This window comes from Elephantulus edwardii, unplaced genomic scaffold (assembly GCF_000299155.1).
Source record: "Elephantulus edwardii isolate Elephantulus edwardi_28Jun2011 unplaced genomic scaffold, EleEdw1.0 scaffold00002, whole genome shotgun sequence".
NCBI lineage: Eukaryota > Metazoa > Chordata > Mammalia > Macroscelidea > Macroscelididae > Elephantulus > Elephantulus edwardii.
This window is the reverse complement of record NW_006399752.1, coordinates 45,634,095-45,653,798: the sequence shown is the minus strand read 5'-3', so window position 1 is coordinate 45,653,798 and position 19,704 is coordinate 45,634,095. Positions and strand designations below refer to the sequence as shown.

The following is a 19,704-nucleotide window of genomic DNA, read 5'->3' as shown; positions in this document are numbered from 1 at the left end:
GCAGGAGGGGAAGACCCTCTATGAGATGGATTGATTTGGTGACTGGGGGAATTGGGATGGGTGTGTCAGAGGCAGTGAGGTTGGCGCAGGATAGAGCAGGGTTTAGGGGTGTTGTGCATAGGGTCGCTATGAGTCGCAAACAACTCGACGGCACATAACAACAACAACAACATGGGTGAATAATGCTGCTAGGTGGAACAGATGCGCTCAAGTGCTAATCTAAAGGTTGGTAGTTCAAACCTGTTGTTGTCACTATTTGCCATCGAGTTACCTGCAACTCATTGTGGCCCTATGTACAACAGCTCTGAAGCCTGCCCTGTCCTGAGCCCGTCTCACTGACCCTGACACACCAACCCTCATTGCCCTACTTACTGTATCAATCCGTCTCATCCAGGATTTTCCTCTCCTGCTCTGTCCCTCCACCCTTTCAAGCATCATGTCCTTCTCCAAGGATTAGTCCCTTCTGGCCGCATGTCCAAAGTATGTGAGACAGAGCTTCGAAATCCTAGCCTCCAAGGAGAAACTTGGTTTCTCCCTCCAAAAAAAAATACTGTCATCAAGTGGGAACTGATAAACTGACCCTCCACTGGGTTTCTGACGCTGAACCTCCCAGAAAAGATCCCTTATCTTTCTTTCTCAGAGCCATGGGTGGATTCAAACTGCCAGAAAGGCTCAGCCTTTCAGTTAGTAGCACAGCACAGAAGAAAAGATCTCGTGACCCCCTTTCACTAATGATTACAGTCAAGAAAACATGGAGCAACTCTCCTCTGTAACGTGTGGGGTCGCTACTGGTTGAAATCTACACGGTTCCTGCTCTTCTTTCCTCCTTGAATAGCTGGTAGATTCAATCTGCTGACTTTCTGGTCGATACCTCCTACATTGCCCGTGTTTATCTTAGGCCTAGCACCAGAAACCCTTGCATACAATTTAGAGTTGCCACATTTTGGGACTAAATCATAGAATTACTTCGTATTATTATGTTCTTCTGTGCTGTGCTACTAATTCAAGATCAAGCCACACTGGCAGTTCAAACCCACCAATAGCTTTGAGGAAGAATGATAAGTAACCCCTTCCCCTGGGATTCACAGACTCAGCTTTGAGTTCGTTCTGATTTGACAGGAATGAGTTTTTGGTGAACTCTCTACAACTTTCCTACAAATCTCAACTTATTTTTCCTAAAAAAAAACCAAAAACGTTGGGGGTGGGGGGATAAGCCACTCAAACCAACCAGAGAGAAATAGGAACCAGCTTCAGGAATAGTCAACAGTCAACAAATAGTGAACAAATGTGGAATAATTTAAATTCTAAAATAAGTGGTAAGAAACAGCACTGCAACCACGGAGGCACCGGTTCGAAACCACCAGCTGCTGTGCAGGAGAAGGATGGGCAATCTCCTGTGCCATTAACAGCCTCTGAAAACCCACTGGCAGGTTGCTGATGGGTCAGTTCTGACTTGATGATAACAACAATGAATTATAAAGTATTAAAAACAGAAAGCCTAAGCCGACATGAATAATACTCTTCTCTAACACCAGAGCTCAAAGGCATTAATTCTTCTTTGTCATCTTTTTTTATATAAAAATATTTAATAGATAGGGCTGACTATCATCTCCTGTTTAAATAACATTTTTATTTTATACTGGTTTACTTACAAGGTTTGTATACATTGCTTTTCAAACCAGATCTTTCCCATTTCCTTTACCCACCCCTCCCTCCACACATCAAATTGTGCAACTCTATGATTAACTTCCACATCCTCACCCCTCTGCTTCCCCGCTCACCCCCTTAGATCCTCGTACAAGTTGTACAAGAACGGTCTTATACAGTTTTTGTCCTTACAGGTCTGAGTTAGTTCACTTAGCATAGAGACTCTCCAGTCCCTCCCAAGTTAAGTAGTGATTTACAACATCATTGCTCCTGCGTGCTGTGTAGTATTCCATTGTGTAAATGTATCATGATTTCTCAATCCATTCCAGCTCTCAGATGCATCACAAGTGATTGAAGGATGCCAAAAAACAAACAGATAAGTTTCAGAGAAAGTACTGCCAGAGTGCTCCTTGGAGGCAAAGACGATAAAGCTTTGTCTCACATACTTTGAGCATGTTGGTAGTAGAGGCTATTTCTTAGAGAGGGACATCGTGCTTGGAAAGGTGGAGAGGGATGGTGAAAGAGAGGAAGATTCTCACTCAGATGGATAGATGATTGACACAGTGACTACAGCAATGGGCTTGAGTGTGGCAAAGATGGTGAGGATAGCACAGGACAGCACAGGGTTCAGGTCTATTGGTCATAGTATGGCTATGGGTCATACTCGACACCATCTAACAAGAAGAACATCAATCACAGACAGACAGGAAGAAAGTAGGTCTCTTGCTGAAATGTCAAGAGCCAGGCTGGTGTTAATAGGGTTACCAAGACATCAGAAAAAGGAAGTACTGAAATTAGAAAACCATTATACTGACACTGTATAGCAAACATTGAATTAGACAAAAATCATGAATGGAGACTAACTTTAGGGATATACCTGATAAAGAGCAGAATTGTTATGTGACTTTAAGTGGTTCTTGGCAAGCTCTGGTGGCCTAGTGGCAACTTCCTGCACTGCAAACCCAGAGATACAAGGTACGAATCCACCAGATGTCCCTCCAGAAGGAGGGACAATCTCCTCCTGTACCAGTCAGAACCAATTTAAAGGTACACACACACAAATAATAAAATTGTCTTAAAAAGTAGTTCTCTATAGATTATTATTATCTGCAGTGAGGGGAAAATACAAATAGCAACAATGTAATGGAAAAATTGGACAGTATATTGATTGATGATTATTATTAGCATCATCTGTAAGACACAGATTTTGGACACTTTGCCCCCAGAGCAGGTGCCCAGAGGAGATAGGTAGTCTAGATGAACACTCCGCCCCCAGGGAAGGATAGGTCGTCTAGATGAACACTCTGGCCCCAGGAGCGGTACCCAGAGAAGGATAGATCATCTAGACTTTGCCTTGGCCAAGAATGAAGGACTTCAACAAAGAAACATGAGGAAAATGGAAAATATAAAATAAGGAGTGATTTAAAATATAAAGAAAGTCCAAAGACTGAGAAGGGTTATAGTTATTTAAAAACCATGGGTAGGGAGAACAAAAAAGTAGGGTACAGTGAGACTCTGATGAGACACTAAGGTAAATGGCATTGATCAATTTTAATTAATGTTATAAAACAAAACATATATGGAAGATTGCGTGATAGTCAATAAAAAAATCAGTCATATCAAAAGCCAAATATAGAAATTATTCTGATTTCAGGTGGCTAAGGACATAGGCATTTGACTGTGTGGATCATAACAAACTGTGGCTGACTCTGAGAAGAATGGGAATCCCAGAACATTTAATTGTGCTAATGCGAAACCTATACTTGGACCAAGAGGCAGTAGTCAGAACAGAGCATGGTAACACTGCATGGTTCAAAATTGGGAAGTGTGTACGCCAGGGATGCATCCTGTCTCCATACCTTTTCAACATGTATGCAGAGCAGATTATCCGAGAGGCTGGGCTCTATGAGGAGAATTGTGGCATCAGGATTGGTGGAAGATCTATTAACAATCTGCGTTATGCAGATGACACAACCCTGCTTGCTGAAACTGAGGAGGACCTCATGCACTTGCTGCGAAGGGTCAAGGACTGCAGCCTTCAGTATGGACTGAGGCTCAATGTCAAGAAGACAAAGATTCTCACCACTGGACCAATAACAGCGTCAGGATGGATGACGAAGAGATTGAGAGTGTTCACAGCTTCAGTTTGCTCGGCTCCACAGTCAACACTCTTGGTACCAGCAGTCAGGAAATCAAAAAGCGTATTGCGATGGGAAAGTCTGAGGTTAGGGACCTCTCAAAGGTACTTAGGAGCAACAGTGTCTCTCTGGAGACTAAGGTGCGCCTGATACAGGCCATGGTATTTGCAATCGCTTGTTATGCATCAGAGAGTTGGACAATGACTAGGGAGGACAGAAGGAGAGTGGATGCTATTGAGCTGTGGTGCTGGAGAAGGGTACTGAATGTACCATGGACTGCCAGGAAAACAAACAGATTCATCTTGGAGAGGATTAAACCAAGCTACTCCTTGGAGGCAAGGATTCTGGGGCTTCGTCTGACATATTTTGGACATGTTGCCAGGAGGAACGAGTCCTTGGAGAGGGACATCATGCTTGGGAGGGTGGAGGGAGAGCGCAGGAGGGAAAGACCCTCTATGAGATGGATTGATTCGGTGACTGGGGTAATCCGGATGGGTGTGGCAGAGGCGGTGCGGTTGGCGCAGGATAGAGCAGGGTTTAGGGCTGTTGTTGTGCATAGGGTCACTATGAGTCAGAAACGACTTGACGGCACATAACAACAACAACAACAACAAGGACATATCAAAGACTAACTCTGGTACCAGAGGAATATCTACTAAAGACATCCGTTAAATGCACAAAATTAGAATACACATAATAGACGACATTAAAATATAATGGTGGTTGTTTACTGTCAAGTCAGACCCAACCCATAGCTGGCCCTCCTGCAGGTTTTCAGAGGTGGTTAATCACACAAGATACCTCATCCTTCTCCACAGAGCAGCTTGGCAGAACACCCCAATATAATAGCCCAGAAATATAGTAGTAGTAGTTGTTGTTGTTATGTGCCATCAAGTTGCTTGCGACTCATAGCGACCCTATGTACAAGAGCCCTAAACGCTGTTCTATCCTGTGCCAACCTCGCCGTCTCAAACACACTCATTCCAACCACACCAATCACAGAATCGATCTATCTCGTTGAGGGTCTTCCTCTCCTGTGCTGTCCCTCCACTCTGCCAAACATGATGTCCCTCTCCAAGGACCAGTCCCTCCTTGCAACATGCCCAAAGTATGTCAGACAAAGCTTCAGAATCCTTGACTCAAGGAGCACTCCGGCTTCACCCTCTCTAGGACAAACCTGTTTGTTCTCCTAGCAGTCCATGGTATATTCAACAATCTTCTCCAGCAGAACTCAAAGGCATCAATTCTCTTTCTATCATTCCTAGTCACCGTTCCACTTTCCGATGCATAGTACGTAATTGTGAAGACGATAGTCTGGATCAGGCACACCTTAGTTTCCAGCTTGATGTTGTTGCTCTTCAGTACTCTTGAGAGGTCCCTGACAGCTGACTTTCCCAATGCAATTCGTCTCTTGATTTTTCAACAAATTAAGAAATATAGTATCAATGGAAATTACCAAAAATGTCATAACACTGTAGTTCTAGAACAGAGAGAAGTGGGTAGTGACAGAAACATGCAAAGAGAAAAGAGAAAGGGAGTAAAATGTCAACAGAATGTAACACTAGATACAAGGTACACAGATGGTCCCAGTAAGATTTTTATTTTTGTCACTTTTTGTAAGTTCTGCATTATTCCTGGGTAAAAACATAACTTTTAAAAAGCCACACAATATCCTATCTCGTCACATGATAGATGGTCACCTCTCCATCACCCACCCCTTCTCTATTCACCAGGTCATTTCAATAACTTAGAAACAACTCTGGTATCGCCTATCCAAAAAAAATAAACAAAATCTTACTTAATCCACAGCCACGCTGGGCCTACTGAGAGACTTACCCACTCCCCTTCTCAGACCTTCTCACTCCCCATTGATCTTCAACTGACGCCACCTGGCTTCTGTCCTCGCCACACGAGAGTGTTCTTGCTCAAGTCACGAACACCTCTAGGTTGCCAACTCCCCTGGCCACTGATCAGGTCTTACAATGTACTTGACCTTGCACTTGGCAGTGTTGGCCACACTCTCTTCCCTGAAGCTGTCTCTTCTCTACGCTGCCCACAAGCATTCTTTTATTTTCCTCCTCTTGTCCCTCTGCCATTCTTGTATCTCTGTGCTATTTCCTCCTCCTCTGCCTGGTGTCGAATGGTTATAGTTCCTAAGATTCTCTACCCTCTCTGTCACTCTGGGTAGTGTCAACCATCCTCATGGCCTTGGATCTAGGATTCCAAACTTTACATCATCAACTCAGAGCTCTGCTTCGAGTTCTGTATCCACACAGCTGAATGGCCTAGCCACTGCTGACTGAAATTTCCCAAACATAATACATTCAAAGCGAACTCCTGGCCTTCCCTACCCCCAGATCATCTCCTCCAGTTTTCCCATCTCAGTTAGGACCATTCAGCCGCTCAACCCAGAAAACCCAGCGCCACCCTCTGTATGTTGAAACTACCAGGGACATTGTTTTTCCTTAACACCTACTTCTTAGTATTCTGAAAGTTTCTGTAATAGATATCTATTTGTTAATAAATCACTAAATCCTTTCTTTCTTTGAATAAGGGGAAATTAAACAGAGATGTGATTAAACAAAATGCTTTCTATTCTGGATATCTGTTCAGCATTTTTAGTTGTACGAATGTCTAATGCAGGATACTAAAAATTAGTATTCGTTTTCACATTACCCAGTGTGTTTTCATTTATTGGAGACATCACAGAATCCGCTTCTATCTGGAAAAGAGAAAAGATTAGTAGAACATTTAATTTCATGAAATCTTTGCAGTTTAAGTTTTTAAATCCTGGGACAGCAGTTGGGGATGTTTTATGAGACATTACATTTGTGACTCCAACAGACAACCAGTGGGACATCAGAACTAGAATATAATCTCTTAGCTCTGCTCTCAGTGTCTCTAGCTGTTACAAATATTAATGGCTTCAACAATTTATCCCACTGAGAAAAATTGTTTAAGCTTATACAAATCAACTTGACTACAACATTCACAGCCTTATCTAAAAGTTAATCTTTTTATTTAGGTACAAACAATTGTAAGAATGTACAGAATTATTCCTGATTATTAAAGTAATGCTCAGCATGGTTGCATTCACTATAATTTGTCCAAAATGCCTGTGTTCCCTTCTTCATACTCTCCTTGCTCTAGAACTAGAGTTAAGGCTTACGTCAGGCTAAAATTCAGTGTGTTGCTCACATTTTGCTTCTCACTGCCTCTTATTATCATTATTATTTTAAAGCTGGTGGCCAGTATGAAATGCATTTGTGACATCCTTGTAAGTAAAATATAATTTTTGCCCATGGAAATAGCCGTAATGATGGACAGTGTTTGGTGGAGCTATCTGATTAAAACAAGTTGGAAGCAGGAGTGGCATCCACTTCAACAATAGCTTGCCTGTGAAACTCTGGGGCCATGGAGAAAGGAGGAAAGTTATACAAGTGTTCAAGTCTTTCATTCATGGGGTAGCAATGAATCGACGGCACTTAACAACAACAACAACAATGTGGTCCAGATTCCCTTTGATATTCTAAGAAATAATCCAAATTTAAAGAAGAGTGATACATGATTATTACAGAAAAACATGAAAAACAGAGGGAAAAAAGTTATTCAATGAATATCAGTGTTGGTATTTTGGCGGAACCTTTTTTTTTTGTCCACTCCCCTCCCCCCAGACACAATTTAAAACGTATTTAAGAACATGCTGTATGTAAAATTCAGGTACCTGCTTTCTCCAAGCACTAAATATTCTTTTTCTTGTTATAGTAAAGATTTTGTAAGGGTTTTAGAATTAGAACGTTGGCAGTTGTTATGTGCCATCGAGTCGCCTGTAGCTCAAAGCGACCCTATAAACAATAGCCCTAAACCCTGTTCTAATCCTTGCCAATCTTATTGTCTCCAACACATCTGTCCCATTACCCCAGTGACTGAATCAATCCAGCTCATCAAGGGTCTTCCTCTCCTGCACTGTCCCTCCACCTTCTGAAGCATGATGTTCCTTTCCAAGGACTGATCCCGCCTTGCAACATGTCCAAAGTATGTCAGACAAACTTCAGAATCCTTGTAGCCAAGGAATAGCCTGGCTTCACCCTCTCCAGGATGAACTTGTTTGTTCTCCTAGCAGTCCATGGTATATTCAATACTCTTTTCTAAAACCACCGCTCAAAGGCATCAATTCTCCTTCTATCATCCCTAGTCATTGTCCAGCTGACATATAACAAGTAATCGCAAAGACCATGGCCTGTATCAAGCGCACCTTACACTCCAGACTGATATTATTGCTCTTCAGTACTTGGAGAGGTCTCTGACAGCAGACTTTCCCAATGCAATTCATCTTTTAATTTCCTGGCTGCTGGTACCAAGAGTGTAGACTGTAGAGCCAAGCAAACTGAAGCTGTTAACAATCTCAATCTCTTCACCATCTACCATGATGCTGCCAATCAGCCCAGTGGTAAGAATCTTTGTTTTCTTGATGTTGAGCTTCAATGGAGTTGTTATGTATCAAGTCGCTTGTGACTCATAGTGACCCTATGTACAAGAGCCCTAAACCTTGCTCTATCCTGTGCCAACCTCATTGTCTCTGACACACCGTCTCCCACTACCCCCATCACTGAATTGATCCATTTCATCAAGGGTCTTTCTCTCCTGTGCTGTCCCTCCACCCTATCAAGCATGATGTCCCTCACCAAGAAAAGACTGGTTCCTCCTTGCAACATGTCCAAAGTATGTCAGACAAACCTTCAGAATCCTTGACTTCAAGGAGCAGCCCAGCTTGACCCTCTCCAGGACAGACCTGTTTGTTCTCCTAGCAATCCATGGTATAGTCAACACTCTTTTCCTGCAACACAGCTCAAAGGCATCAATTCTCTTTCTATCTCTATCACCCCTAGTGACTGTCCAGCTCTCCAATGCACAGCACACAATTGCAAACTATAGTCCAGATCAAGTGCACCTTAGTCTGACATCGTTGCTCTTTAGTAATCTTGAGAGGTCCCTTACAGCTGACTTTCCCAATGCAATTCGTCTCCTGATTTCCTCGCTGCTGTTACCAAGAGTGTTGACTGTAGAGCCAAGCAAACTAAAACTGTTAACTACCTCAATCTCTTCACCATCCATACTGATCTGGCAATTGGTCCAGTGGTGAGAATCTTTGTCTTCTTGATATTAAGCTTCAATCCATATTAAAGACTGCAGTCCTTGACCTTCTGCAGCAAGAGCTTCAGAATCCTTCTCAGTTTCAGCAAGCAGGGTTGTGTCATCTGCTTAATGCAGGTTGTTGATGAATCTTCCAGCAATCATGAAGCCACATTCCTCCTCGTACAGCCCAGCAACCCAGATGATCTGTTCTGCATATAGATTGAAAAGGTATGGAGACAATACATCACTGGTGTACACCCTTCCCAGTCCTGAACCATGCAGTGTCTCTTTGCTCTATTCTGACAACTGCCTCTTGGTCCAAGTATAGTTTTCACATAAGCACAATCAAATGTTCTGGGATTCTCATTTTTCTCCGAATCAGCCATAGCTTGTTGTGATCCACAGTCAAAAGCCTTTGTGTAAGTAAATACCATCGCAGACATAATTCCTCCCTTTTCCACCTTGAACTCCCACAATCATGGGTTGTAGATCCCACAATTTCCTCATACCTCTTGTCCTTGTCAAGTGATTCCTCCCCTTCCTTCTTCATGGAATCCCCTGTCTACCCTTAGATGCTGGGACTCCCCAGTCTTCTGCCCCTCAGATTGCTGTTCTTTCCACACTGCACACTCTTCTCGGTCAATGTCATCCAACCTCACGTGCTGAGCTACCACCTATAAACTGAGGAATCACATCTATCTCTAGTTCTCATGTCTCTACCCAATTTCAGATGCAGTTATTGAACAGAAAGATCCCTGGGTGATACAAGCAGTTTGCAATTGGCTCTTAACCTAATGGTGGAAAGTTGAAACCCAACCAATGTCTTCACAGAAGAAAGTCCTGATAAACTGTTTCTACCAAGGGGAAGGAGGGAGATCCCAGGGAGCACTTCTCTGTAGCACCTGAAGGGGTCATGAATGAGCATCAACTCTGTGGCAATGAGTTTTATTTTGCTTTTTAGTATCTAACAAAGGCAACTCAGTACAAATTTAATAGGTGGAAGCACCTGAGACACGCAGGTGGTCGATGCTGTGGCTCAGTGCTGTCAAGTCAATTCTAACTGATCACAATCCTGCAAGACTGAGTAGAACCGCTTCATAGGGTTCCCTTTGCAGTAATCTTGGCAGGAGCAGGCTGCCAGGTCTTAAGTCACAGAGTTTCTGATGGTTTGAACTGCTGACCTCTCAGGGAACAGCCAAGTGCCTACTCATTGGTTAATATGTAAGTGATGTTGTTACGTGATGTTAACTTGGAACCAACTCATAGCTAACCTCCCCTAAGGGTTTTTAGGAAGCTGTAAATCACAAAGTAAGAGACTGCCCGTTTTATTCCCCCTGCAGAGCAACTGGTGGATTTGAACCAGTGTGGATTTGAACCAGTTGCCTTTGAGTGCAACTCCTTACCACTAAGCCACCAGAGCTCCAGAGTCTAAAGTAAACACACTCTTTTCAAAGATCCCTGTTTGAAAACAGTTGCTAACCTAAAGCGGGGCCCTCGTGGCATAATAAGCTTTATGTTGAACTGCTAACCAAAAGGTCAGCAGTTCAAATCCATCAGCCACCCTGCAGGGAAGCAATGAAGCAATCTCCTCCCATAAAAATGGATTGCTTTGGGGAACGCAATGGAGGGTCACCATGAATTCAAACTGACTTAACAGCAATGGAGTTGCTTGCATTTCCTGGGTAACCAAAACATTGGTGGTTCAAACCCATCCAAGAAGCTCCACAGCAGAAAATCTTCAAAATCTATTTTTGTGAAGATTTTAGCCAAGAAAATCCTAAAGAGCACTTCTACTCTGTAAAATAAGGTATTGCCAAGAGTTGGAAAATTAAAAAATATCATTTAAGAGAGAAAGAAAAAAAAGACTCGTGGGTTCTTCCTGGTACTCACTCCCTCTCCCACACTTCCCATGACACCTGTCCACAGCCCCTTGCAGTTTTACAATCATTAGCAGACTATTCTTGAAATAAGTTTCCCAGCTAGCATGAGATAGACTTTTCACTCAATCCTAAATGGGGTTCTAAATAAGAAAGAGTAGAGTTTAGCAATGGGCCCATCTCTGAGATTGCTTATAAGGCAGAGACATGTTTTAAAAACAGAAGAAAGGGATATTTTATGGTTTAAAATCAAGAAAGTTATGTGGCAGGGTTGTATCCTTTCTTCAGATCTATTCAACAATATGAAAGCTCTGGTGGTCTAGTTCTTAGGGAGTTGTGCTTTTAACCCAAAATTTGTGCTTCTCGGGCAGTTCAAATGGAGAAATATGGCCAATCTCCTCCTATGCATCAGAAACTTGGTGGAGAATCAGCTATAAGTTGCTTCTGACTTGGTAGCAACGGTAGAGGATAGTGTCCTACTGAAAGGCAGTTGTCTTAGGAGTTCTAATACACATGGGTTCAAATCCAGCAGCACCCTCTAGCCTATCTGAGGAAGAAAGATTTGGCATTCAACTTCTGTAAAGATTTATAGGCCAGGAAACCCTGTGGGACACTGCCATTCTTTCCTATAATGTCGGTACCAGTCAGAACTGAAGAGATGGAGTGGGTGTTGGAAGGCAGTTTCCATCACTTGAGCAAGAATCCATTTCACTAATGCATTGCCTAGCCCAGCCCCAAATACACAAATAAGGTAAGCTCTACCTTGGAAGGCTTGTACCCAAACAGCATTACAATCGCCACTTTAAAGTCCTCTCTGCTGAGATAGCCTTTGTTATCTTCATCACACGTTTTAAATACCTAAAGAACATAAACACCTTTAATGAGACAGAAACAGTTTGGTCTTGTCTTTGTATGTTAGTTTATTTCAAATTTGGATCTCCAATAACACCCTTGTAGAGGGTGCAGAAAGGGAATTTCAGTATTTCAATTCTCACGAAATTTTCATGGTGGGCTAAAACTTACCCATAAGGAATAAAAGAGGAAACAGTGTAAACTTAAAACTGATGTAGATGAATTCTTTAAACCATTCATTCCTCCTCCAGAAAATAGGTTCAGAGGGGAGAAATGGGGAGAAAAGAAGGAATTTTGGGAACTGATCGCTAACCTAGTGTGAATTCTGTGTGTAAAAACAGGTCTGAATGAACCAGGCGGTGACAAAAAAAAGAGACCCGGCTCAAGTTCAACTTCAAGCCTCAATGTCGCCCACAGGACACCTACTTCCACCCACTTCCTGTGCTCCGAGGGGTCCGTTTCCGACGTCCACAATCGCGTCCCTCCCTTTGCAGAAAACATAGCCACCAACACAACCAGAGACCAGAAAATCAAAACCCAAACAGAATCCCGCACTCCGCCCACCGTGGCCACGCCCACCACGCCCGGGAGCGGAACATCGCCCGGCAACTCTAACATCACTTTCTATTGGTCAGTATGCCGGCCACTGGCGTTGACTTTGCAATACTATTGGCTAGGTGCTTTGTTTAACAACGTTTCCTTGGATCGGCCTATGGTGGTGAGGTTACTAGGCCCGCCTCCAGTTCTTGGCTCCGCCCCATCCCGCCCCGTTAGCTCTAGGTTCGTTCGCGGCTGTGGATTTTGTTCGTCTGAGTGGTGCATCTACGTGACCTGGTACACGTTCTCCTTCAGTTCTTCTCTCTCTCTCATGCAATAAAATATTCTTACCGCATTCTTGTTTGGTAGCAGTATGATAAACATAGAAGACACACACAAAAAATATGAAGAAGTATAAAAGGAACTCAGCCATACAAATCATGATTCCAGGATTCAAGCCACTCGGGTCTCGCTAAGGGTTGCATGATTTGTCCTCTTGTAACCCCAGCATCTAACGTCAGACCCAGCACAGTGACTTCAGTAAACGAACCAAATGAGCTGTTGGGGCGCTTATACAAAGTCATTTCGTTCTGGGAGACACCTCTGGATGCGGGGGGTGGGGGGCGAAGCAAACGTTCCAAAAATAAAAGACGTTAAATGGCACGGAGCTTAAATTCCTTAGCAAACATCTTTATTCACAGTAAAACACAGAGAGTTGTGATTTGCAAACCAGTTTCTTTTAGACCCCTTTCTATCAAATCAGTAAGTTCAAACACGTGGTTTGAAAAATCAGACTTCCCAGGCTTTAAAATCTACTGGGAGCTCCTTAAACGCCTCAATTTAGAGCAGCTATTATAAGCCAGCGCCCCGAAAGAAATTTGCTCCTCCCGGGACACACTTCTCAATGGCTTTAACCTCAGCTGACCCTCCTTCATGAAAACATCCTAGTCTTAGTCCCTGGCAACGTGATGCTCTCTTTGAAAAATCGCAAATTGTATTAATTCACTACGTGAGGCACTGGGGAACGCTTTCTTTGCTCTCTCTCTTCCTGGCATGATCACGTAGCCTAGAGGGGACAGGTTTCCCCCCAACCCTCCCGGAGTAACATCTGAAGGTTCTATACGAGCAAGACGGACATTAGGGCCCAGAAGCGGACTTCCCGGAAAGGGAAGGGGCGTGGCCTCGAGGCGCGCGCCGTGACGTCCAATGTTTGAACCGCGCGCAGGCGTAGACGGACGTAGGCTGGGGTGTTTCAGGTACGTGCACGCTGGCGGGGCATCTTCACCTTAGGTCCAGGCTGCAGGGCGATTTGCTCTCTACTTTCCTTCGGTCCTGGCTGTGAGATGCTCTAGTCTGGAGGAATCACGGGTTCCCGGGGTACCTGGCGCCAAGCTCAGTCCATCCCTGCACTCCTTGGGCCTCATTTTCGCCAGTGATGACACCAGACGCCCTGGAGACCTGAGTCCTGCAGACTTCTTAGTCCATTTTCACTTGCTTGGTGTGTCGTTTCACATAGTTAGTAGTTTCACATAGCTAGTCCGAGTTGACCTTTTATCTGTGCCAGACCTTTTAACTTTTGTGCAACAGTAAGCCCTCCAGTCGGTCAAGAGGGGGTGCGGCGAGTGGAGCTCTTTGCACGGGACCTGGCCTGGTGTCAGCGCCCGGAAAAATTCCCCAGTGCCTTACGGGGACCAGCTCTCCGGGCTCTGCATTCGCCGACCCTCTCCTTCCCCCTCAGACACCCCCCCCCAACAACAACTCCGATTGTATTCCGTGTACGTGGACTTGCAGACTTTTCTTGCTTACTAACACGATTCTCTAGATCTAAAATGTTTTTCACCCAGCCTTCTTTCACGCTGGTTAATTTTCGTCCAACAGGTCTCGCTTAAATGGTTTTTGTTTCATTTTTTTAGTTCTGGTGGTTTTTTTTTTTTACTACAGATTATTTCATAATAATTCATTCCTTCTAATTGATGTCAGACTCAAACTGGTAACCATCAGCAATTGGTTTTCCCTTGTTTTTAATTTATTTGTTAGTCTAGTTTTCTCGCTCACATGTAGACCTACTCGAGTGGATACTGTTTCTATAATGTCAAAAGCATATCCCATTGTATGATATATAGTAACCCTTCATTAAGTATTTGTTAAATGAATAAACCCTGCGAGGTGGATACCCATTTTTAGAAGTGAGAAAACTCAGTGGTTAAGACCCACCTACCCACCTGCAGACTTACTGGCCAAAAGTGACTAGATTGAAATTGGTGCCTGTGCTCACCACTGCCAGCAGACCCCACCTGAGGGTCTGTGAGAAGCAGCTGGAGAGTTAAGAAGCACCCCAGCTGAGCTGATGTGGGGGAGGAAGAGCTGGAAATGTCTTATCAGTCAGAAAAGTTCAAGTCCTTCCTAGGGTTCAACTTGATTGACCTTTGGTCAGAGAATGCTCTTGATGTCAAAGCTCTTGATGATAAGAGCTTTTGCAAAATTTCCATCCCTGACCAACCCCTCCCAGTTTTTAAGTGATTTTGTTTAACACTTAAGTGGTTATTGACAAATCTATTCTTATGTTTAAACAATGAAAAAGGGGCATTTCCTCTCAGTACAGGCATGCTGTGAAAGTTGAAAAGGCAGAGAGGAAGACCCTAAACAAGATGGACTGACACAGTAACAATGCACTCAGGCTTAACCGCTTATGAGAATGTTGCAAGATAGAGCAACAATTCAGATCTGTTGTTCATAGGATCACTATGAGCCAATTTGACGGCACCCCTGGTGACCACAGTTGTAAATAGAGAAGCTGCGCTGCAATCCTGAAGACACGAGGTTCGAGCCCACAAGCTTCTCTGCAGGAGAAGGATGGGCATTCTCCTTCACTGCCTCTGAAAACCCACCAGAGGGTCAGCTATGGGTTGGTTCCTACCCCATGGTACACAGTACCAACCTATGATACCTAGGGAGTTCTGATAGCCTAGTGGTAAGAAGCTCTGCTACAAACCCAAAAGCAAGCAGTTCAGATCTTCCATCTGCCAAGGGAGAAGGAGGTACAGTCTCCTCTATTACAATTTACTACCTCTGAAAACCCACCGGAGGGTCAGCTGTGTTTTGGTTCCAACTTGATAGCACACAACAAACTGTGCCTACTGGTTTTGGTAAGCGGTATTTGGTAAGTATTTCTGGATTCTGCAGGAGAGCCTGCAGCCTGCTCTTTGTTTAAAAAGCAAAGCTTGAGAAGCTTCCAAAATATCTATTACGGCCTCCTCCTTGGTTGGATTAGAATGGAAATGGGAGGTGGTGTTAGTAAATAGCAGAGTCCAATTTGGAAAACACCTCACAGGACTGTCTGCATCTTGGGCCGTAATTCTGTCACCACCACTTGCAAACCTCTGTGCAGTGCCAGTCCGACTGCAAAGGGAAAAAGCTTTTTAAGTTCTATACTGTGAAACATGTAAAATGAAAACAAAAACAAAAACGGGAACCTGGTAAGTGGAAACATAGCAGAGAAAATTCCATTGTTTCCGTCTGAAGTAAGCAGTTCTTGAGTGCCATCTTATTGATTCCAACTCAAAGCAAAGGAATGCGACAGAATAGAATTGCCCATTGGGTTGCCTTAGCTGTGATACGTGTAGACACAGAACTCTGGTGGAACACCTTACCGTCTGTTACGTGCCATCAAGTCAGAACTGACCCAGAGCTGACTCTCCAGCGGCGAGGCAGTAAATCACATGGTAGGAAACCCCAATCCTTCCTTGCAGCAACTGGTGAATTTGAACTGTATGCCTTTGGGATTTCAGCTTAGCTTGTTACCACTGTGCCACCAGCGCTCCCTAGTGGAATAGCTACGTGGCTTCAAACTGCAAACTTTCTGTTAACAGCCGCACATTCAGCCTTTGTAGAAAAGGGCTAAGGCTGCACCCTATCAAAAGTGGGGAACCTTTTGGGATCCAGGAAAACAAGGCATTCTCATCGAGCTTTGGCTGTCACAGGTGTTTAGCAGTACTTTTAAAACTCTGAACTGACAGCAGGTACCTGGGTCTGAAGGATGAAGGAGGTCAATTCTGACCTAGTGATTAAGCCCAAGCAGGTTCTCTGAAGTAGATGCCAACCTCGAATTTGATCTTGGGTCTTCCAACAGCTCCTTTTCCACAGGTTTTGTTGTTAGATGGTCTGAATCCCTCCGACTCATGGTGACCCACTGTGTATAGCAGAAGTGCTGTGCCATCCTCATCCTCAGCCAACCTGAGTCCATTATCACCTTCCAGCTTCACACTGCCTTGGACAGTATTCTTTGTGGCTCATTGGGTTTCATTCGCCAGTTTTCAGGAAAAAACTCACCAGACTCTTCTTCCTGGACTGCCTTAATCTAGAAGCTCTGCTGAAGCCTGTCTACCATGAGCAACCTTGCTGGCCTTTGAAATGTCAGTGCAATGGCTTTTAGAAGCACAGTGGCATCTATGTCACTACCGTAGGACAGACAGGCAGATAGTGACCAACAGGCTCAGTGCCTTGATAATAACTTGAAGAGGTTCATAATGATAAACTTAATACTTGGATACAACTTTATGGTTGTATTCAAAGAGCTGTTTGCTTGTCATTGGCAAGCAACTCAACTTGGGCCACTCAACTCTAGTGAGTTTATAAACTGAGACTATGGTGTTCCTGATACAGGCCATGGTCTTTGCAGTCACTTGTTATGCGTCAGAGAGTTGGACCATGACTAGGGAGGATAGAAGGAGAATTGACGCCTTTGAGCTGTGGTGCTGGAGAAGAGTATTGAGGGTACCATGGACTGCTGGGAAAACAAAGAGATTCATCCTGGAGAGGGTTAAAACCAGGCAGCTCCTTGGAGGCAAGGATTCAGGGGCTTTGTCTGACATACTTTGGACATATTGTAAGGAGGGACCGTCCTTGGAGAGGGACATCATGCTGGGGAGGGTGGAGGGACAGCACAGGAGGGGAAGGCCCTCTGTGAGGTGGATTGATTCAGTGACTCGGGTAATCGGGATGGGTGTGTCAGAGACAGTGAGACTGGCACAGGACAGAGCAGGTTTTAGGGCTGTTGTACATAGGATCACTATGTGACTCGATGGCACATAATAACAACAACGACAATATATATTTGAATATAAAGCTCAAACTTATTGCTGTGGAGACAAAACCAACTCCTAGTTGACCCTCCAGCGGGTTTTAGAGTCTGTAAAGTGCATGGGGGACACTGCCCGTCTCTCTCGGGGTCTCAGGTTGATGCAGACTTGCAGGGAGGCACCTCTTTTGGGTTGGGAGCCCAATTCCCAACTGACTCTGCCGCCAGAGCTCCCTACATTAGACTATAAATTGGTCCAAACATCAAAATAAAAAATAGAGCAGAGAAAAAGAAATTCTGTTCTCTTGGCAATGTCTTTGTAAAGCTTTGTTTTCTTTTTGATGTACCCCTTTCTCTCACAGTTCTGTAAGATGTTGGTCAGTCATTGTATGACACAGTCTCTTCTCATTCATAGTGACCCAATGGCATAGGGTAAAATTGTGCAGTAGGTTTTCAGAGTCCATAAAACCTTTTGTGAACAGACTGTCACATCTGTTTTCCCAAGAGCAGCCTAGGGGATTTGAACTGCTGACATTCTGATTTCCAGGCAAGAAGTACTTAACCACTGTGTCGCTATAGATCCTTTTAAAATGCACATCATACATGATAAACTAAAATCTGCATAAATTCTCTAAATTCTGACTCCCTAGATGTTTTACTGAGGTGGCCTCAGAGTTTGTAATTCCATTACTTTCTATGTAATACTGACTTTAGTATTTGTAATTCATTCGGGAAGAGATAGTGATGAGATGACTGTAATTGTCTCCTTTTCTGTGGCGGCCAAGCCCTGTTACCCCTGAAGTCATCCTGTATTTGCTTTTGAATGAGGAGGAACTGCAGAGACGAGCCTGGGGACTCTTAATTGAAAATTCTTCTGCTAAGTGCCTTGCTTTAGAGCTGTTTGAGAATTCAAAAGAAACTAGGCAGACAGAGTTTTCCCTCAGGTGGTTCTTTGCTGGTTTAACAAATTTTGGAAGTCGCGAAACTCGAGCGACTAAAATAGTTATTTCAGAGTGTATCAGGACAGCTTAAATAACTGTTTAACAGCGTCCAGGGTCTAGAACAGCAGGGGAACCTACGTTTAAATATAAAAACCAACAGGCAGGAAAAGTCAGTGTTAAGTGGAAGTCAGTCACCGTCTCATTCACTGGGGAGAATAAGGAAACACAGTGGTTAATAGCAGAAGTCAGGAGCTGTATATTTCCAAACCAGCAAAGAACAAAAAAGCCCTGGCCATTTGCTCCTACAGAGACAATTTTCTTAGGTGCCGGGGGATCCATTTCAACTCCTAGTGAACAGAGTTCTACCCCGCCCTGCGCCAGCTGCACAGTTACGGCGCTGCCAGCCTGTCTCTCTTTGGAAGAACTTCCACTATTTTGTCCAGCCCTCCACTACACATGATGGCCTTCTCTGGAGACTGGTCCCTCCTGGTATAACCAAAGTACAGGTGACAAAATTTCACTGTTCTTAACTTTAGGGAAGAGAGCCCTGGCGGCCTAGTGATAAATTGCACTGCAATCCCAAAGGCATGCGGTTCAAATCCACCAGCTGCTCCATGGGAGAAAGATGGCCAGTCTCCTTTCGTGTAATTAACCGCCTCTGAAAACCTGCTGGAGGGTCAGCTGTGGGTTGGTTCCAACTCAGTGGCACACACAGCCACCACTACCTTTTGTTAATTTTTCTGGCAGCCCATGGTGTATTTAGTATACCTTCAGCACCATATTTGAAAGACATCTATTCTTGTCAGGTGCCATCGAGTTGACCACTCAGAGCAACCCTATAAAAAACAGGTCTGAGCTTTGCACCATCCAGCTCCGTCTTCAGCGTGCCCGTCAAGCCCACACCCATTGTGGCAGTCGCTGCGTCAGTCCATCTCGTTGAGGATCTTCCTCTCTTGCTGATTCTAACATCATATCTCTCTCCAAGGACTGGTTGCTCCTAAAAATATACCTGAAGTTAGTTAGATGGAGTTTTACCATCCTTGATCTTAGGATCTCAGGTTGCGTTTCCTATAAAACAAATTTGTCCTTTTGGCAGTCCATATTGTTCAATACTCCCCACCAACAGCACAATTCAAAGCCATTACGTCTTTAGTCTGCCTTATTGTCTGACTTTCAGATGCGTAGGAAGCAATACCGAAGCTTAAATCAGGCACCCCTTAGTCTTTAAACTGACATCCTTACTCTAGTACTTTGGAGAGGTCCCTTGGCAGCAGATTTCCCAGTACAACACATCTTTTGCTTTCTTGACTGCAGCTACCATGGGTGTTGTAGATCCAAGCAAAATTAAATAGTTAACACCTTCAATCTTTATCATGATATTGTGTATACGTCCAGTGGTAAGGATTTTTTCTTTCTTGCTATTAAGATATAATCCTGTAGTCTTTGATATTCTGCAGTAATTGCTTCAAGTCATCTGCACTTTCTGCAGTTAAAGTTGT

General features: G+C 43.9%; 1 protein-coding gene across 1 annotated transcript in view; it reads right to left on the bottom strand.

Moving 5' to 3' along the window:
- The window catches only part of EFCAB11 (EF-hand calcium binding domain 11), a 244,560-nt gene extending 230,949 nt beyond the window's left edge, over positions 1–13,611 (bottom strand). Inside the window, exons 1-5 of the mRNA XM_006879216.1 lie at positions 13,569–13,611; positions 13,311–13,429; positions 12,077–12,136; positions 11,561–11,656; positions 6,462–6,507 (exon numbers count right to left, since the gene is read on the bottom strand). Coding sequence (XP_006879278.1) covers positions 6,462–6,507; positions 11,561–11,656; positions 12,077–12,136; positions 13,311–13,429; positions 13,569–13,611 — 364 coding nt within the window. The remainder of the gene's footprint in view (positions 1–6,461; positions 6,508–11,560; positions 11,657–12,076; positions 12,137–13,310; positions 13,430–13,568) is intronic.
- Between the last annotated feature and the right edge of the window lie 6,093 nt (positions 13,612–19,704).